Source organism: Carex rostrata, chromosome 21, assembly GCF_964058835.1.
Source record: "Carex rostrata chromosome 21, lpCarRost1.2, whole genome shotgun sequence".
In the NCBI taxonomy this organism is placed as follows: Eukaryota; Viridiplantae; Streptophyta; class Magnoliopsida; order Poales; family Cyperaceae; genus Carex; species Carex rostrata.
Window position 1 is genome coordinate 7,799,477 of NC_135938.1, and position 21,836 is coordinate 7,821,312.

The 21,836-nt window shown below is 36.6% G+C and overlaps 2 protein-coding genes and 2 non-coding genes across 4 annotated transcripts in view; 2 read left to right on the forward strand and 2 right to left on the reverse strand.

Moving 5' to 3' along the window:
- LOC144573228 (uncharacterized) overlaps positions 1-21,836 on the reverse strand; it is a 38,161-nt gene that overhangs the window by 5,648 nt on the left and 10,677 nt on the right. The window lies entirely within an intron of this gene.
- Positions 13-1,672, reverse strand: LOC144573226 (uncharacterized). Its single transcript, XM_078322942.1, has 5 exons — positions 1,491-1,672; positions 1,247-1,384; positions 906-1,022; positions 383-622; positions 13-207 (listed from the first exon to the last, which is right to left on the reverse strand). Exons 1-5 carry the CDS (start codon positions 1,650-1,652, stop codon positions 22-24), a joined length of 843 nt encoding a protein of 280 aa, XP_078179068.1. The 5' UTR covers positions 1,653-1,672; the 3' UTR covers positions 13-21.
- Positions 14,287-14,377, forward strand: LOC144573694 (small nucleolar RNA Z43). The gene has a single exon (XR_013518066.1). It is a non-coding gene; the product is annotated as a small nucleolar RNA Z43 (small nucleolar RNA).
- Positions 14,762-14,860, forward strand: LOC144573693 (small nucleolar RNA snR60/Z15/Z230/Z193/J17). Its single transcript, XR_013518065.1, has one exon. It is a non-coding gene; the product is annotated as a small nucleolar RNA snR60/Z15/Z230/Z193/J17 (small nucleolar RNA).

Sequence of the window (21,836 nt, forward strand, 5' to 3'; positions counted from 1 at the left end):
TTTAGAGACTTAATTGTAAATCTAACCTTCTAATTGTGGTTCACTATTTAATAGTGATCCACCATAAAAATCGGAACATGCACCAACCGTCATTATAGTATTTTCTGGAAAAGGAGGGTCTGGATCATAAAGTTGCACAGCTTGAGGAGAAGAAAGGTTCGGATGATTATAAGCTGACAGAGTAACTTGTTGGTCATCAGGGTTGACCTGTAATCCACATCATTTCAATTGTAAGCCATAATATCTGGTACCATCTTCTGCATACCTCACAATTACCCATACCAGTACAATACCCAAACCGTCCCAGCTGTTGAGCAGGTTCATATGTGGACTGGCACAAATTAGTATTACCAGTATGGCAAATTTGGGTTTGGGTTCTTACCACATCTGCGTCAATACGGTGATGCGGATTTATGTCCGAGTTAATGAAATGCACAGCCACTTCAGCACTAGGATCAGGGTTTCTGATGTGTCTATGTATGGTCTGGCTTAGGGTATTTGTGTTAGACATGCCATCGTATCTGGGTGAGTCTGTCAAGGAGCTCGGATCCCATCTGTCAGTGATTGATTGAGGTACTCCCTTAACTTGCTTTTCTTCAAATAGAACTAGAAGCCTTTGAACCTGAAATTAAAATAGAGAGTTAAAAAAAATTATAGTCAAATCTTAGTATGATAAATCAGTGTCCAAGTCAGGGAGGATTTCTATATAATTGAGTATGTGCCAGCACTTCAATGTATTAGGCAGGCAATGTAGTCACAAATAATGGTAAGAAAAATGGAGTATTACAGAAGGAATAGGTATAGTACAAAACAAGCATATCTCGGTAAGGAAGGTACTTTGATTTGAGTAAAACCAATATTATGGGGGGGGGGGGGGTCGGGGGAGGAGGAGCGAGAGAGAAAACCTGATCTACGTTGAGATCAAAGTTGAACTTTACATCAGTAAAGTACTTCTCCAGGATTGCAGGCTTGAACTCACGTTCTGTCAGTGGCTTACACTTACTTATAATTTCAAATGGCACCTGCAGATGAGAAAAAAAAAACCCCACAATTGTTACACTATTAGACAATATAAATAAAACCTCCTTTAGATGAGACATACAATGTGCACAACATGTCATATTGTTAATAAGAACATAAAATATATATATATATATAACTCACTAAAGTAGTATCAAATTAGTACCCAAATGTAATTATGTTAAAAACATTTAAAACAAATTGTTCCAACTTTAATATGTTGTACCTGAGCAGGATAGGTGGTGCCACTGGAAGTGAATGCCTGAGGCACAATGTTCATGGCACCATTAGAGGTAGCCTTGAAAACACCATACATCTTTCTATCATCAGTATCAAATAGAAAAAGAAACATCCTGTCCGTCACCTGTTAAATTGAATGGTACAGATGGGGTATGGTTGCAATAAAAAAAATACTAAGAGCTAAAAGCAAAATGTTTAAGAGTTTATACTGTTCTTTTATGTAAAAGTACCTGTCTGACAAAACGCTCTCTGGAAGCTGGAAGGCCAAATATTCTGCGACTAAAGCATTCTTTTCTAGTGTCATTGTTGCACATGAAGATAGCACCAGCTAGTTCTGGAATGACTTTGTCTTGGCAGTGATAGTGTCGGCGGTCATGGTGACTGTTTCTCATTTTGCACCTGTAATGAGTAGAAATTTAAAAGTTTGCAATTCTCCATTTATTCCCCTGCTTTAATATTTACTACAACAAGTCTTCATAAAGTTAGACATAGACCAAAAGATTAATATTAACACCATCAGTTTTGGAGCTTAAATTATTAATTACCGAATTGTCATATCACATGCATCTAAACATTTATATGCTATGTCTCCTCTAATTTCTGTACTGTGTAAAAAATTTAAGAAAATAAGAAGACATCTAAAGACAAGCTTAATGTTCAAACAAAAAACACCACAAGCAATTATTAAACAAATGGTTCTACACAGCCAAATAATAGAGAAGTATAAGCTCATGCAAGGGTCATCTCCAACATGTACCTGAGCATCTCCAACAGTGATTGCTTATGGATTGCTTATGCTGATGTGTCAATTGTTTTTGTAATTGCTGGGTTGTATAACTATTGCTTAATAAGAAATTTTTTTCTAAAGATGAGTTGGCCAAATGTTTAATTTTTATTGGCCAAGTGTTTAATTCTCAATTGTTTAGTTAATTGTACTAATGTAAGAGTGGATTGCTTAATTTCTAAAATTTTCATAATTGTTATTTAGCAATTAATTTCAATTGCTGGATTGAAGATGCTCTTACTGCCTAACAAGAAAAAAAAACACAGTCATCCAGTGTTCTACATGCTATCACAGAAAGAGCATAGATCTAAGAGACTAAAATTAAAATAATGCAAAATCTAATAACGTACATATGGATACTGGGTTCAATGCTTGTATATTGGTCCTATGAAATATGATTAGACCTATTTTTGCAACTACTATAAAACCAAAACAAAGAGCAATCTCTGCATAAACACCCCAATTTTCCAAATTCGCTTACTAGCTGATGCTGGAGCATACTTATTCTACATTCCTACTATAGAACTGTCAATTCTCCATACAAAGTAAATAATTAATTCAAAGCACTAAGAATCCAGAATTTTTTATTTTAAAAAAAAACAGCTTAAATGTAAAACTAAACAGATCCATAAAAATCTAAAATTGTAATAACTGGCACACATATAAATCAACACCAGAAGCGTCCCCAAAACTAAATGGATACAAGCTACAGAGAAAGAGTGGCAGTACCTTGACAGGAAGTAGGAAGGACGAAAGGGGATATGCCTCCTTGCGCTCTACTTGAGTCAGTCAGTGCTCTTTATCTTGATCAATCGAGGGGATTGCGGTTTCGACTTGCGATGGTGGGGTTTTGGAAGAGACGAAGAGAGAGCGGGGTTTATAATCAAGGGTTTTATGCGAATGAAAATGCGGTGGGGGGGGGAATATACAAATGACTGAGTGAGGGGGGTTCGGAATTGGCGCGCTACACCGTGTCTAGGTTGGAATTCACATCCTCCCCGGTACCGTACAAGGGAATATTTTAGAATTAGTGGATCTGGACTCTTATTTTTAAATTTGCACGACTATCAAAGCCAAAAAAGATGTCTCCTGCACTTGCCCGAATCTCAAAGCGACTGAAAATAAATCTCATACCGTAAAGTGAAGGGAATCTTTTACACATATTGGAGAGGATACTTGATCGTCTAAGTTAATTAGTTATTAGTACGGAACGAATCCGTAACATTCCTTTCAGAGGGAATCAGATATCTCATATTTTGCGTGACTTAATCTCATCCGTTCATTGAATCCAACGGATAAGACTCACAACCTAATTTACCAGTGCTGCCCACAAACCTTTAACCTGACCAATTTTCTCTCATCTCGCCTTCCTCCCTCTTTCTTTTTCTCCTCCAGACTCTCTCTCTTTCTCTTCTCCTTCGACCAGATCAGATGAGCTCTCGTGCTCTGCTCCTCTGTTCCGACCCGACACCGTCCCCTCCATCCCAACCCAGCGCCGCCCCCTCTCCCCCTCTCTCTCTCTCCTTCCTCGCGCCCATGCTGGATATTGTCGAAACCTAATGCACTATATGGTCATATTTAGTGTGTGTTGCACTTGGGTTGTTTTAAGGAGTTCTAATTAGGAGCAATAATGAGTCCGATTTTGATGTCAGCTCTTTAGGGAGTTCTAATTAATCAATTTTCATTTTCATTTTCATTTAATATTAAAAATGATACTTGAATAATCATTTATGTGAAGACTACAGTGCTATTTTGCTACAATAGTGTGGTAGTATTTTATCTAACAATTGTAGCACTGATGTGCACCTGCCTCCGCCATTCCTATTGGCCCATACCAGTAGAATAAAATACAAAACTATAGCATTTGAAGTGATTTTATAAAGATTTTGGAGAAATTAAGTGCTCACTCTTCTTGGATTATTAGATCAGATGTTCAGATTGTTAAGAATGGCTTGGCTATACTAAAGGCTAAAGCTACCTAAGGTTGTCATCTCTCTAATAGTTAACAACACATGCTTTTGAATTTTAGTAATACTTGCGCAATATAAATTAAGATACCTACTTCAATTTGTGTTTAGTATCACATGCAATTTCGATGATATATATATAAAAATTTGGGTTTGCATCAAAATCCATTACATGCTACTTTGCTTCAATTTAAATGAACTTAAGCAGTGAAACAAAAATGATCAAATTACATGATACTTGATGTAGAACCATTAATACGTATAGAACCGTTATATCAAGTACATAAAAAAAAAAAAAAAAAAAGTCATTACATCAAAATCCATTAACTACATTACATGTAATTTAAAAAAAAAACATAGCCGAATTACATGTTAAATCAAAATCCATTAACGACAAAGTCAATCATCAAAATCCATTAACTATATCAACTACATTAAATGCAATTTAATTACAACTTCAAAATTTCCAAACTCAAAATTAATTATTGTTCAAGAGATCTTTATTAGATTATATTCCCTGCTCTTTCTAAAAAAATAAATGAACATCATGGCGAAAATAGATGAGCTGCTCGTGTAAATTATTGATTTGAAGACAATTAACGGGTCCAGCTCGTTTTACTTTTGTCATCGGTTTTGAGTTTAACCGATGCTATTTGATAATTTTTCCAATCAACAGAAATTTGGCCTTTTGCTTTAAACCCGGCAACGGCGCCAAAAACTTGTTCGCACAGAATATATGCTACAAAGTTTCAGTATAGCAAGCTATACCTTTTAAACCTTTGTTATACTCTGTCAAATCAAATAGCAAGTGCACTATCCTATCGATGAGTATACTCAGGTATCGATCCACAGGGACGGAAGAAAATAACCGGACTCGTCTTAAAATTACTTGAGATTCTAGAAGTGAGAAAAATTGGTTTGATTTAATCCTAACAATTCTACTGATTTATGACAAGTTTAAAAAGCAATAAAAAGAATTAAAGTTGTTTTCAATTAATAAAAAGGCGTTTCCAGGGTTCAGATTTCATTTCTGTTCTGCCCCGAGGCATACGGCCCGTAGGGGACCCCGAGTTAATGCTGCAGCTACTGTTTTCTGCGTTGATACTAATGTTTAGGGTTTCTATCGACCAGATCTAGATACCTAACCTCAACTTTCGCATTTTGGCCTAATACCCGATTACCGGACTCAAATACTTCCCTCTTAGATGCGTTAAACCTCAACTTTCGCATTTTGGCCTAATTTATCTAAGTTACTTGTTGGTTTACTAAAAGTATCCAAGGACTTTCGCCTCAAGGAAAGTTTCACCTTTCGGGTACTCCTTGGTTTAACCCTACTTCATATACTTTATTCGGTTGGATTAAATGTCATAGACTTGGCTCCTAACACTTAGATGTGCGCATTCATCTAACGGGATGACTAATCAATTCAAGCAAGCACAAATAAAGCAATCAAAATACTACTCAACAAAGTAAAAACAAAGCATTCAACACAAAATCCAAGTAGCATGCAAACAAAACCAAACTAGAAACTACATCTTAGCCCTAGAAACAAAGTAAATTAGCTACTCATATTCATAAGATAACACAAATAACAAGAGATAAAAGAGTTCATGACAAAACAGTGGAGAAATCCGAAGATCCGTTGCAAACTCGCGTTTTTCACTTCTCTTCCTCTTCTCCTCCTCTTGTCTTTTGCTCCAAGAAAGGTTGTCCAAGTTCCAGTTGTGAATTCCCTTTTTTTGGTGAGGAAATATCTCATTTAATGCCCCAGATCGCGCCCCCAGGGGCTTCCTTTTCGGCCTCCTTAAATTATGCTCATTTCAGATTCCAGCTGGATTTTTCGAATTAGCGCCCTACGGGCCGTATGGGACCCCGTACGGGCCGTAGGGGACCCCGTACGGGCCGTATGCCTGTGCTTTGTCTTGGAGACTTTGTGCCTCTATTGTGGAACCTTATGTGCAGTTGGGCAGATCCTGTACGGGCCGTACAAAATGTCATACGGGCCGTATGAAAAGTAGTCAGATCCAGTTTTTCGCCCTTTTTCCTGCAAAATACCAAACAAAGCATAGCAGTACCACATTTCATCGAAATATAAGTAAAAAGTCCACATTTATAGGCTTTAAAGCACAGGTTTCAGTGTAAATCAGGGCTGTAATTTAGATATAATATGGAGATATCAAATTCCCCCAAGCTTGAACTTTGCTTGTCCTCAAGCAAAAATCCCAACTTAGGTATCCGGTTGGACTTTGGACTACCTAAATGCAGATAAATTCCTAAATGTGAAAAATTTACATGAGCTTGCTATTGTTAAGAACCTAGAGAATCATTTTGGATACAATTTGGACTTTCCTTGATCAATTTGATTCACCCCACAAATTGACTAATGAAATTTCATATTCTGAGATGCTTTAATATTTGCAAAAACTAATTACTTGAATTGATCAATCTTTCATTCTTACATTGAAATTATGCCCTCGTTTATGGTGATTTTTCCTTTTTCGCCCCCCCAAGCTTGAAACAAGCTTAGGTTAGAAAGTCGCGGATTTCATGTGTTGATAACTGCAAATATTTTTGAAACTTTTCGAGCTCAAAGGCATCCCGTCGGATTGTGCTAGTACTCTTTTTTTCTTTGGGAGACGAGCTCAAAGGCGCCCAGTAGGACTTATTGCCAGTACTCTTATTTTCTCCATCTTTTCATTTATTTCATTTGCATATATCATGAATACACACATCCAAGGTATTCTTTCATACCCATGAATATCCCAATCTTTCTATTATTTAAAATCCCCAATTCCCTATTTTATAAGGCACGGTTCAGTTTCAAAATGTTTTTTCAATACAATTCGAGTTTTCATTTTTTTCTCAAAGTCTCAAAACATCTCATCCTATGCAATTCTTTGATCAAACATGGAATTATTTCTAATCTTTCAAAGTCATCCAAATCACTACCAAAATTTTTCAAACAAGTACTTAATTCTAACAATCACACAAATTTTTGAAAAATAAACATGAGTTTTATACTTTATGCATTTTCAGACAATGAAGTCCAATTATGCAAGACTCTATTTTTCATAACCTCGTAAAACATCTTGACAAATTTGCAAGTTCAAGCAATTAAGTTCAAAATCACAAATTCTAATCAAGGTCAAGTAAAAATCAAGGTTATAAATCCTAAAAAGTTTGAAAAATAAACATGACCTAAATGCAGATACAGTTTTCTTCTATTCCACCCCCCCAAACTTGAATGAAGCATTGTTCTCAATGCTTGAATTCACACAAGAAAAATAAAATAGAAGAAAATATGAAAACTAACCAGACATGGAGTGAGGGAAGAGGCAGGGGCGCCTCACCGATTGGTGGGAGGTGGGTCGGGTGGTTTTTGGTGGAGCGCCATGTCGAATGTGTTGAAGGGATACACCATTCTTTCCTTTTTAATGCGCCAAGGGAGAGAAAGCATAGACCAGGTTGGTTGTGCACGGCTCGTATGCTGGTCTGCACGGTCCGTGTGCCTGTGATCATCCGCTGGTAAGGTCCTGTGCATACATGTGGCTGGGTTTATGCCCATCAGCTCCTCGATTAAGTTCCCAATCACAGTTTGCTGAGTTTTCAAATCCTCCAAGAGTCCAGCAGTGCGATTCGGGGGCGGATCTGAGCGAAGTGTCATGTTCTCAAACACTTGCAAAAGAAAGATCCACCCTATATCTTTCAAGTCCTTGATCGAGCACCCGATCGCGCTTATGTGAGCTTTCAATTTCCCCAAGAGCGTGGCAGTCCGATCAGGGCTGAGATCTGCATTCAAGATCACAGGACAAGATTTATTTGGGTCTAGAAACTCATACCTGAAGTTAGCTGGGAGAGGCTTTAATTCGGGAGTGATCTGCTCTGTCTGGCTGGTTGTACGGTCCGTATGAATATTGTGCGGATCGTATGCCTCAGCTCCAGCTTGAGCTTTTGGTTCCTTCTCAATCTCCAGCTTCTCTGTTTGAGATTCCTCTGGTGTACGGTCCGTATGATCTGGGTACGGTCCGTATGGCAATTCTTCCAGACAGACAGGCGTCATGTCTGCCGTGCAGATCGTCTCAAACTCGCTTGTTTCATCCTGCAACTCAGATAAATAATCAGAGTAATTTTTAACTGAGCTCCCGTATCCCTCACGGAGTTGTCCCTTAGCCAATCGATCCTCCACGTTGACTGCACAGCATGTTTCTGGTTCAGCTAGCCTCTGAGGGAAAGGAACAGGTGGCTGGTAGGGTGGTGGTTTCTCGGCCACCTTCTTTTTCTGTCTGTCAGCTTCATTTTGTACAGGCCGTACGGGATTGGTACGGACCGTATGGTCTGTCTTCTCATTCACAACTTCAATCGAATCAGGTTCTGACTGCTCGGGAATCTCAGGGGAGGTCGATACGGGCCGTATGGGATTCGTATGGACCGTATGGTCTGTTTCTGGCTTCACAGGTATGGCTGGTCCTTGGTACTGTGTCCCACTAGGCGTGCCAGGTGGTTTCTTGGCCCCCATCCTTCTCTGATTCTCAGCCTCTTTTAAAAAGTCTAGCATAAGCAAAGTGTCCCCCTTCCTTCTCTGGTTCTTAGGCTCTCTCTGTACGGCCTGTGCTGGGTTGGTACGGCCCGTGTCAGAAGAATCTTCAACATTCACTACTAGCCGCGTTGGATTTGCACGGTCATGGATCTCTTCAGATGGCTTTGGCACGAACTGTGTTGGGTTAGTATGGTCTGTGCAAGGTGGTGTGGAGTTAGATGAGGTTACTGGTTGAGCTGGTTCTTCCATTACAACAAAATTATAAACTAAAAAATTAATTACAAACTCAGAATTAATTATTATTTAAAAGATCATCCGATTATGAGTATACTTTCATTTCATCTACTTCACTTGTACGGCAATTTAATAAAATTTCCCCAATTTTACATCTAACAAGATAAACAAATAAATTTCATCAAAACAAATAAATTTCCCCAATTATTTCACCAAAGTGTCAAGAAGTGGTCACGGCATGCAAATAGTCACGTCGTGTTCAAATGTGCTGTGACTAAATGTGACTCACATGATCATTTGATTATAATTTAAGTTAGTTTTTTAAAAATTCATCATTTGATCAAAATCTAACGGTTTTAATAACACATCTCGCATAACTACGTGTCATGCCGTGATTAGATTTTTCGTATGACACGCCGCGTCAAATTGTCTAAAAATCGACACAACCAACAACCATACCAGCATGCAAATCACTCAAGTCACATAAATTCGAGTTTAATTTGATTGGGCTATGCAAATGCTTTACACAATTCAATGATGCAATCAATCAGATATTCAACATGACAAACAAATAAACAGTTTAATTCCTGAAAATAAAGTATCAAACAAGTCCAAGAATCCCGCACCTGATTACGACGAGCGTACCGCGTATTTATGGATCAGACGTCTCGAAGTGTCCTGCAAGGTCTTACTCGACCGAGTCTACGCCTATATTACACATATGCTTGGTTTAACCTTGGTTCACAATCGAGAGGTTTACTCGAGTTATATTAGGCTTACACCTTAACTAATCTCCTATCCTTTGGTACCAATTCGTTCGATTCCTTATTTCTTACCAACCTTCTCTAAAACCACCCACAATTTCATCTAGGTCCTCTGGACCATATAAACTCTCAATTTGGTAACAATTCACTTACTGGTTCACCAATTTGGTTCTCGTAACAATTGGATTTACCGATTGGTTAAACCCTAATTTGGTCAAAACCTCAAATTAATCGTTAAACGTTCTAGAAATTCAAGATCAAGAAGTAACCCTACCGATTACAAGTCTAATCGGTCGGATTAAACAAATCAATTCACGATTATGCTCAATTCCAGTTTTGGCACGAAAACCCTAAAAAATCAATATCTGAAATCGAGATGAAATCGGGAAAGAATCGGCAAATAAATGGTCAAAGAAGCTCAAGGAGCTAGTCTATACGCAATTCAAACACAAATCTTGGGTTTAAAACGAAAACCCGAGCAATCGAGAAATCCGAGATTTTAGAGAGAAACGGAAAGAGAAAAGAATACCGAATAGGAGAGCCAGGAGAGATTCACGAGCGCTTACTCGGTTCCAGCTTCGATTTCTCGCAACAATCGGGGGTTAGAGAGGGAAGGAAAACTCTCTCGCTCTTTTTCTTCTCTCTTGGGTGAAATTTCACTTAAAACGGTAAAGGGAATGAAGTGGAAGAGAAAGGAACAAAGGAATTATGCAAATAAACCCTCAGAATCATCCAGTGCGGATCGCTCTCCCGCACTGGATCTGAGTGCGGACGCACTCAGCATTTAGTTGGTCTTTCCAGCACCTTCCAGAGAAAAGAACTGGTGTCGGTGCGGGTCATCCATCCGCACTCACCATCAGTGCGGACACACTCAATACTTAGTGTTATTTTTCAGCAAAATTTGGAAAAGTCCGAGCCTAGTGCGGACGCACTGAGACTCTAGTGCGGGTCGGCCCACCCGCACGTACCCAGCACTTAGCCAATTTTTCAGGAAAGTTCAGATCAACACAGAAACTCATGAGTGCGGACGCACTGGGATCCAGTGCGGGTCATCCATCCGCACTCACAGAAATTTCGAAAGAAATCCTAAGGAAAATAGAAGCCAGTGCGGGTCAGTCACCCGCACTCACCACCAGTGCGCGACGCACTAGACCTATAAAGGTTCAGAACTTCGAAATCTCAACGCGGTTTCGATTCACACTTAACTTACTTATTTAGAGGAACCTTAATTAAGATTTAAACTTCCATTTTGTTAGCACAATTTTCGATTCTTGCTTTTAAATCATTAAAAATTAATTGTTAAAATTTCGTAACGTAACAACATTGGTAAAAGTTAAGGCAAGGCTTGCTGCCTTAGATGTTGTATATACCTTGAGTTGGAAATTTTTTTTTTTTCCGTAAAATTTATGATTCAAAAATTCGAAACTATCTCAAACTACATAATTTCATAATCTTAAAAAAAACAAATTTCCAAATCGCCAATTAAAACTGCCAATTTAATTGGCAGTTTGGATAGTTTTAATAAAAATTTAAAAATTTGAGTAAATTTGATAATTTATATTTTAAGTTGAGGAGGGTTAAAATGCACCATTTCTTTTGTGCTCCTAACGTGCATCGATCCTCCCCTTATATCTTCATTTTCAAAGTTCAAATAGTCGATTCGAACCTTCCAACGTGTTCTTCATATTAAAATGTGCTTAGAGACCAAATTTTATATTTTTTGGAAATTTTTTACTTTTTTCAGAATTTTTTATTAAACTAAATAATAATAAAAAATTTAGCAAAGTGATGATTTTAAAAAATTCTGAAAAAATAGTAAATTTTTTTCAAAAATGTAAAATTTGGTCTCTAATCACATTTTAATATGAAGAACACGTTAGAAGGCTCGAATCAATGAATTTTAAAAATAAAGATATGAGGAAAGAATACACGTTAGAAGCACAAAAGAGAGGGTGCATTTTAACCGTCCTCTTCTAATGAAGATCTCTTGAGCAATAATTAATTTTGAGTTCGGAAATTTTGAAGTTGTAATTAAATTGCATTTAATGTAGTTGATATAGTTAATGTATTTTGATGATTGACTTTGTCGTTAATGGATTTTGATTTAGCATGTAATTCGGCTATGTTTTTTCTTAAAATTACATGTAATGTAGTTAATGGATTTTGATGTAATGACTTTTTTTTTATGTACTTGATATAATGGTTCTACATCAAGTATCGTGTAATTCGATCATTTTTGTTTCACTTCTTAAGTTCATTTAAATCGAAGCAAAGTAGCATGTTAATGGATTTTGATGCAAACCCAAATCTTTATATATCATTGAATTTGCATGTGATGCTAAACACAAATTGAAGTAGGTGTCTTAATTTATATTGCATGCGCAGTATACTAAAATTCAAAAGCATGTGTTGAGCCACCACCGCATGGGGCAGTTGGTAATTAAAAGCATAGTCTCCCTACGGGAGGGACATGGGATCGATTCTGCTTGGGGGCAGAATTGTAGCCTACGGGCTTTACTCAAAAAAGAAGAAGCATGTGTTGACATTGTTAACTATTAGAGATGACAACCTTAGGTAATTAGTATAGCCAAGCCATTCTTAACAATCTGATCTAATAATACAAGAAGAGTGAGCACTTAATATCTCCAAAATCTTTATAAAATCACTTCAGATGCTATAGTTTTGTATTTTATTCTAGTGGTATGGGCCAATAAGAATGGCGGAGGAAGGTGCATGCTACGGTTGTTAGATAGAATACTACCACACTATTGTAGCAAAAATCGCACTGTAGTCGATCTTCACATAAATGATTATCCAAGTATCATTTTTAATATTAACACCCTGTTTGGATGGAGAGTAGAGAAAGGAATGAGAGTTAAATAATAGAAGATTAATATATTTAATCTTTTCGTGTTTGAATAATTAATAAGAGAAAATAAATTTAACCTTTCTTTTCGTCATATTTCTTGTTTGACTGATTAAAATTTAGGAGGATAATAAGAAATTCGGTAACTGTTGTAGAATGAGAAAAAAAAAATTTGTATGTGAATTATATATGTAAGATATAGAATTGAGTATTTATGTTATTTTTTCTAAAAATATTTGTAACAAATTTTTTTTTTCATCAATTATACCCCAATTTGAGAGAGAAATCGATTATATTAATTATAATGATACAAACACCATGCCAACAGAGGACAAGCACCTCATAAATTTATATTTGTATATAAATATTTTTTAAACTTTCTGAACTTTGTAATAGTTTGGTTTTAATTAGGTTACTTTGGCTGAAAGGTCATATTCACTTGTGCAAAGAATAGGTGCTATCTCTTCATATAGAAGTAAGCTCATCCATCACCATCTACATTTTATTCAATTTTATTTTTAGTGAATATAAAAATAAAAGTTAAGCTTCCTTTTCTTTGGTCATCGTTCGTTGAGAGATAAATAAATCAAATACGAGCATAGATTAGAGATTAATATATGGCTAAAGCAAGTTTAGGAATTTTGATTATTGTATAATTATCTTGTTGAACATTGTAATAATATGTTTTAGAATTTTTCATGTTGTAAGGATATTTACACTATTTGGAGCTTACAAAATATTAAAAGATTTGAATAATTTTAAATATAATTAAGCATTCAACACTACTTTTTTTATTAGTAAAGTCAATGATGTAATCTCTAGTAAAATTTAAATCCAATGACTATGTTATTAATGTTTTTGTACTGAGTAGGACTTGAGCATTGATAATTTATAGAAAGATCAGAAAAAGACAAAAAATAATTAGCAATTTGAAAATATTGTTACTATTTCACAGTAAAACTTAAAAAAATAAATTAAAATTAGTGAAGTAATATGAACGATTGTTACTCAATAAAGCTGAAACTTATTTGAAATATTTTAGAGAACAGAAAAATTAATAACCAATACAAAAATATTTAAAAAATTCACTGTTAGAAAGACAAGAAAAAGGAAAAAAAATATGCAGGGGTGTAATGGAAAATAATGACAGTCATTAGGAGCACGGTATGCATCCCACCGACACGTGGATACATGCTGGATAAAAAAAGGTTTACCTTTGCGCAACCGATTCTTCGGGCCACTGAGGTGAGGTGGTCTGTACTGGATTTGGCAATAAAAATAAAATATGGGCATTTCTGCTAATCGCGAATCTGATCGATTTGGTTCTGACTTCTGACTCATCAGTCTTCATAGTTATCATGACTTGTCTGTTGTGGGTCCCACTTTACAGATAATGGTGGGCCACTTGAATTTTTTTATTAATATTTCTTTTCTTTCCGTGAGCTCAAATAGAGTGATCAATCGGGACCGTTCCTTTAACTTGGCATGAGTCTCAAAGCAAACCCCTACAGTTTCAATAGGCAACTAATTGAGTTCGGACACGGACTCCTATTACTGGGCCTGAAATCTACACTTCTGGAAAGACCATTAAAAGCCTATGATTAACATGCCGAACGGATTACCCTGCTTAATCCTGACTTAAAATCAGAGCCGTTTAGGAAAGAACTAATGATTGAGATGTAAAGATTCCAAATGCTAACACCAATGTGGAAATAATAAAACCCTAGACGCCCGTGTCCGATACTCCGATAGCATTACATAGTTAGTGCCGAGTAGAGATTTCCGATGGATTTACAATTCTCTGCTTCATTTTCGAACGAATTTGTTCTTTTTGGTGTTTTAGTCCCTGTTTCAATCTGTTGTTAGCTGATTGGGAACGATGATGATTGATATCAGGTCTCGTTCGTCGTAATGGCTATTTGCCTTGACGACCATACTATATATCACCACCCATATTCTGAGTTCAATCCCTTTTTTTAAGCAACTATTTAAATTGATTTTCTTCGATTTCGATTTCTTTTTCTTGCTTTATTATACTGTTTGTATGAATTTGGTCGATGATGTTAAAAAAGAAAGACAAGCATATATCCGAAGCTTATGCTGTGTGGATTAGATCTAATCTTCTCTCTGAGGCTATTTTGTTTTTCCTTATTGATCGCCTTTTTGGTAATTGAAATTATGAGTTTATTTTTCATCTTTTAAAGGGTGGCATTGATGATCTTTAGGATTTAATTTATTTGAGTTTTATGAAGACAAAATCCACGAAATGTCTTTCACCTTCTTAGCCACCCTTTAACACTGGAATAAAATGATCGGAATTTTTTGAACTTTTTATTACATTTAATATTCAAAGGTAGTATGATGATCAAAGTGCATAGTTCAAATGATGGCCCCAAATTTGGGCTCTGATTAGATTTGAATGTCTTTCGCTCCTAACTGAGTACCTTCTCAACTAACTACTCTTTTTGTCATCTTGATTTCTCTTATTTCCAAAAGGACCCCTGAACAGTCCAAATTTTGGGCCCCTAAACTGCAGTTGTTGACAGTAAAGCATGATTACCGTATTTGCCCAAAGGGAGTCAGTACTTTTGTATAGTCTCCACTACCACCTCATGAGAACTGTTTGATTCCTCAACAGAAGATTGGCTGCTCCCATTCCACTGTTCTGTTTAGGAGTACTGTTGAATTTATGCAATTTCTGAGGAGAGATTATTTTGAGAAAACAATTATTTCATTTTGTTCTAATTCTTTACACTGTTACCATTCCTATATATATTACAAACATCTAAGCTACTGTTTTGTTACCGTTTGTACCTTGTACCTATGTACAGTATACCTATTTGTTGAATATATGCAAGGAGGCCCCTTTACTTCCTTGATTTAATCCTAGCCTTCTATTTCGAGATCTATGATGATTATTAATCTGAGATCCTAGATCCTATTTCTCAACACTCCCCCTCAAGCTTGGAATGTATATATCATACAATCCTAGCTTGCTTGAAATTTTTTCAAATGAACTCGAGTCCAAGCCTTTGGTGAGGATATCCGCTAGTTGATCTTCACTCTTAACGTATGGTGTTTCTATTTCCTTTGCTTGAACTTTTTCTCTAATGAAGTGACAATCCACTTCTATATGTTTGGTTCGCTCGTGGAATACCGGATTCGATGCGATATGTCTTGCGGAGTTATTATCACAATACATCTTCATTGGTTGATCACAAGCAATGCCTATTTCTTTGAGTAGATGTTTTATCCAAGTTAATTCGCATGCGGTTGACGCCATGGCACGATATTCCGCCTCCGCGCTAGATCGTGCCACAACGTTTTGTTTCTTGCTTTTCCATGTGACTAAATTTCCGCCTACAAATGTGCAAAAGCCGGTAGTGGATTTTCTATCAAAACTTCCAGCCCAATCTGCATCGGAATAGCCACATATGATATTAGAATTATTGTTTTTCATCCAAATTCCCTTGCCGGGATTTTTCTTTAAATACCTTAAAATTCTATTTATTGCCTCTAGGTGTGGAGTTCTTGGCGAGTGCATGAATCTACTAATTTGGCTTACGGAAAAAGAAATATCCGGACGGGTGACCGTTAGATAAATTAGCTTTCCAACTAGCCTTTGAAATTGGTTTATGTCTTTAATTGGTTCACCATCCTCATCATTTAATTTATGCCGGTTATCAATTGGGGTAGAGATTGGTTTGCATCCTAATTTATCGGTTTCCTTTAAGAGGTCTAAAGTATATTTTCTTTGGGAGATGAAGAGTCCCAATTTTGAATGTGCTACCTCTATTCCTAGAAAATATTTTAAATATCCAAGGTCTTTGATGTCAAATTTTTCCTTTAATTGGCTTTTAACTCTTTTAATTTCTTCTACGTTATTTCCGGTAACTATAATATCATCTACATATACTAGTACAAGGGTTATATTTTCTCCATCATTTTTAATAAATAATGAATGATCGGCACTACAAATTTTAAACTTGCAAGAAATTAAATAAGAGCTAAGTTTTTCATACCATGCCCGTGGAGATTGCTTCAATCCATAAATCGATTTATTTAACCTACAAACTAAATTAGAATTGTTTTCCAATTTATGGCCGGGTGGTAGGTTCATATATACCTCTTCTTCAAGTGTTCCTTGAAGAAAGACGTTTTTTACATCCATTTGGTACAAATTCCAATTGTTATTCGTCGCAATAGAAAATAAAATTCTAACGGTATTCATTTTAGCTACCGGGGCAAAGGTTTCATTGTAATCTATTCCATATATTTGAGTATACCCTTTGGCAACTAATCTAGCCTTGTACCGTTCTATGGTACCATCACTATTATATTTGGTTTTGTATACCCATTTGCAACCAACGGGTTTTTTGTTTTTTGGTAATTGTACAATTACCCATGTCCCATTTTTTTCAAGAGCTCTTAGTTCTTCCTTCATGGCACCACACCATACTGGATCAATTATGGCTTCTTGGTAGTTATTTGGTTCTAGTGTTCTCTCAATGGAGGTGAGAAATGCATTATAAGAAGAAGGAAGGGAAGAAGAGAAAGAAAGGGACTGAGTCGCGTGGGGGCTTTTCTGCTCAAACTGAACCCAACCGGCCAATAAAAATGATTGGTTCAAGTGAACCAGGGTCTAACCCAGATGGCGCTGGCGGGTCAAGCGGGTCAGATCCGATGCAGCAGTTTTTTGAGCAGTTCTCTGTGTGGTTCTCCAAGAAAAATTCAAACAACACTTGTGGTATTGTCTCTAACTCAAATTATTTAAATTTGTATAATCAAATAATTATAGATAGCGGTGCCACTGACCATATGTTTGGAAATAAAGACCTTCTTACAAATTTAGACATTGCAAAAAATAATCAATTTGTATTAGTGGCCAACGGTATGAAAGCACAAATTAATGGTGTAGGAGAAATTGATATTTTTAACAAAAAAGTTCATAATGTTCTATATCTTGATACATTCCCTATAAATCTAATTTCCGTAAAAAAACTAACATATGAGTTTAATTGTGACGTAATTTTCTCATATAAAAATGTTATCTTTCAGGACCGGGAAACCGGGAGGAAAATTGGGGAAGGTTTTCTTGAAAATGGACACTATCTCTTGAATTTACAAGAATTAAACGTTTGTGCTTCCGCTAAATCTATTAACCAAGGCCTTTGGCATAAGAGGCTTGGGCATCCTTCCAACAAGATTTTAAATAGTGCACTAGATTTTTCATTTTCAAATTGTATCAATTGTGATATATGCAAGTTGGCAAAACAAACAAAGCTTCATTTTTTCCAATCAAATAGCAAAAGTGAAGCATTGTTTGATTTAGTTCACTCCGATGTATGGGGTCCGGCCCCAATTAACTCTTATAATGGATTCAAATATTTTGTTATATTTATTGATGATTTTTCTAGAACTACTTGGTTGTATTTATTAAAATCAAAAGATGAGGTTTTCAATTGCTTTCAAGAATTTCTATGTTTCATAGAAAATCAATTTGATGCAAAACTTAAAATTTTTAGATCGGATAATGGAACGGAATTTGTAAACAAAAATTTCACAACGTTTTGTAAAGAAAAAAGAATCATACATCAAACTACTTGCATAAACACTTCCGAGCAAAATGGAGTGTCGGAAAGAAAAAATAGACATCTATTGGAAATGACACGTGCATTACTATTTCAAAATAATGTTCCAAAAAAATTTTGGTCGGATGCCATCCTTTGCGCCACTCATTTAATAAATAGATTACCAAGCGTTATTTTACAAAATAAAAGTCCAATGGAAATCCTTTACCAACGAAAAATTAATTTTGATTATCTAAGAGTATTTGGTTGCGTATGCTTTGTAAAAATTAAAAGAAAAGATAAATTTGACTATATGTCAACCAAAACCATTTTTTTGGGATATTCCTCATTTAAAAAGGGATATAAGTGTTATGATCCTATAACAAAAAAATTATTTACGTCTAGAGACGTTATATTTTGTGAAGATAAGCCATATTTCAAAACAATGGAAATGAGTGAGACACCACATGCAAGTGACCAAATAAATTTGGAACCAACGGTACTACCTCATGTAAATGACCAATTAGTTACACAAGATAATAACCAAGAGGTTGAGACAAGTGTTGTTGAATAAACAATAGAAAATATTGAAACCAATGATAATGAGATAGAAGAAAATCAAGAAGTTAGACGGTCCATAAGAACACCAATACCGTCCACTAGACTTAGAGACTATGAGACCTATACGGTGCAATACCCTATACAAGAATTCATATCATATAAAAATATTTCTTCTTCTTATAATGCATTTCTCACCTCCATTGAGAGAACACTAGAACCAAATAACTACCAAGAAGCCATAATTGATCCGGTATGGTGTGGTGCCATGAAGGAAGAAGAAATATTTTTATATGATATGAATTCTTGTATAGGGTATTGCACCGTATAGGTCTCATAGTCTCTAAGTCTAGTGGACGGTATTGGTGTTCTTGGAGAACCACACAGAGAACTGCTCAAAAAACTGCTGCATCGGATCTGACCCGCTTGACCCGCCAGCGCCATCTGGGTTAGACCCTGGTTCACTTGAACCAATCATTTTTATTGGCCGGTTGGGTTCAGTTTGAGCAGAAAAGCCCCCACGCGACTCAGTCCCTTTCTTTCTCTTCTTCCCTTCATTCCAGTCCCCCATTTTCACGTCTCCCCCTCCCCTCTTTGAATCCCACCACTTCGGCCTGAGATGTGGGTGAAGAAAATAGCATTTTTCGGCTTGGTGACCCGCGAGATATTGGAAGATTTTATCTTCTTCTTCTCTCTGAATGGCTATTGGATCTGGTATGGGTGGCCGATAAACTCGAAGTTCATGCCATTTCTTTTGAAGAGCACCCAGGTACTCTATATTACTCCTTGACCCTTGTTGTTCTTGCTGGATTTCTAGTTTTAATCGATAAATGTGGGAATTGTTGTTTTGTCGGCCATACATCGTTTTTATGCCTTCCCACAGTGAGAAAGCTGTTTCATGGCCAAGGAATATTTCTGAAACACTCGGCTCCATGGATTGCATGATCCATGTCATGACTCTGTCATTCTTAGATTGCCACTGTTTTCTTGCCTTTTTTTCGGCCTCAGTTGCCTCATCTTTCTTTTTTGGAACCGGCTTTACAGACTCTCCTGTGATGAATTCTAAAACCTCTCTTCCACTGAGAGATAATCTTGCGGCACTTGCCCATGAGAGATAGTTTTGGCCGTTGAGCAATGAGTTTGTGAGTTTTGAGGTATTGGTGGCTTCTTTCGAATGCTGCCCCTATGAAGCCATCTCTTTGACGTGCTAGACTTCTGTTTATGGGTTTTGATTTTGCTTGTGTATATACCAGTTTTGCTGGTAAGAATTTGGAAGAGATTTTTTCGGTCACAGAGACTGATGCTCTGATACCATGTTGAATTTATGCAATTTCTGAGGAGATATTATTTTGAGAAAACAATTATTTCATTTTGTTCTAATTCTTTACACTGTTACCATTCCTATATATATTACAAACATCTAAGCTACTGTTTTGTTACCGTTTGTACCTTGTACCTATGTACAGTATACCTATTTGTTGAATATATGCAAGGAGGCCCCTTTACTTCCTTGATTTAATCCTAGTCTTCTATTTCGAGATCTATGATGATTATTAATCTGAGATCCTAAATCCTATTTCTCAACAAGTACAAACAGTAGGCCAATTTATAAGTGAGATTCCTCTTCGTGAATCTGTTTTTCCCCACAAAAAGCCCTTTCTGATCTAATCAAGCCTCTTAATCACCCATTTCGGAAAAAAGAAAAGAGGCCATGAAATAAATTGGAATGGAGCTTAACACCAAGTTCATCAATTCAAGACGACCTCCTCTTGATACTAGTTTGCTCTTCCATCCCTCAAGCCTGAACTCCACCTTTTCAATCAGAGACAAAAAAGAGGGCCCGAAGCGGTTTTTTAACAGTAAGAGGTAATCCAAGATAATTAATTGGAAAATTGGACTGAGTGCAGCCCATAACTGCAGAAATCATTGGAACCCTTTGCGGCCTTGCATTAATGGGGATCTATGTGCTATTTTCATAATTAAATGATAGGCCTGAGGCTGTTGTGAATAGTCTCAAGACAATTTTCAGTGATGCAACCATCGAAGGATTTGTGGCTGCAATAAGGACTCTGTCATCGGCATATTGATGTGCAAAAACCACCTTATTCAACATGATTGATATTCGGGACGGTAGATTCTCATTCAACCTCTGAATCATTTGTAGCACATCAACAGCAATGTTAAATAACATGGGGGATAATGGGTTACCCTGCCTCAATCCCTTTTTGTGAGCAAAGAATTCTGAAACTGCCCCACTTAACACAATCCTTGAAGAAGAGCTTTTCAGCAAGTGATCAATCCAATTAATCCACCTGTTAATAACATCTTTTTCTAGGATGTTCATCCCTGATATCTTGATATGATTCATTGATTTACACTGGGAATCCTAATCATTCTAAATTTCTCATTCAACAGATAAGTTGTTTTCACGGGATCCACGATGGCTTCGTGGGATCTCTCGCATGGAACAACTATATCCTCACTAGTGGTGATGGAGATGGTACTGTCATCAACAGCGATGTGAGGATCCAATCTCACGTTGTCAACACTTACTATGACCATCTAAATGCAGTATGTCGTCTCAAATGGTCTCCATCAGGAAATTACCTTGCAAGCAGAGGCAATGACAATTTTCTTTATATATATGATACCTCTAGATCCACACCTCTCCACCGATTTAACAACCACACTGACACGGTAAGGGCACTCGGTTGGTGTCCATTTCAGAACGACCTACTAGCCTCAGGTGGGGGTGAAACCGACCATTGCATTAAATTTTGGGATGTAAGTGCTGGTACATGCTTGAACTCGGTGAATACGGGATCGGAGGTGAGCAGTTTGTTATGGAACAACAATAAGAAATAACTGTTGACTAAACACGGGTTCAGATGGCCAAGATTACTGATCACAAAGCCCCTGTATATGTAAAACATGAAATTTACAAATTGGTCCCTGTACATTTTGATTTATTTGTAACTTGTGTTCTTTTTTATTCTCTTTTTGAAATTTTGGAATATTTTTGAAAAATCAAGTAAAAGTCGATGTACACCTAGGATTTCACATGCTGCGGGGCCATGTAACATGTACAGCCACATACGATGATAAATAAGGTAATTCAATTTCTTTCTGCTTGTGTGATTTCCACGGTAAGGCAAAGAGGCATCAGGTTTCCATCATGTCATGTTAGGTAAATTTTGGTTTCTATTCAATTTGTTGGTTAATACCAAACTGGTACGGTTGTACCTGTCATATTGGATGGTGCAGGACTGAAATTTTACAACTAAAATGTGTATTTC

Excerpts from the sequence above, each read along its gene's own strand:
- LOC144573226 (XM_078322942.1), bottom strand. The coding sequence starts at position 1,652 with ATGAGAAACAGTCACCATGACCGCCGACACTATCACTGCCAAGACAAA. Across the intron at positions 1,385-1,490 it reads GAGAGCGTTTTGTCAGACAG|GTGACGGACAGGATGTTTCT; the intron begins GTACTTTTACAT and ends TCAATTTAACAG. Across the intron at positions 208-382 it reads ACCGTATTGACGCAGATGTG|GTCAACCCTGATGACCAACA; the intron begins GTAAGAACCCAA and ends TGTGGATTACAG.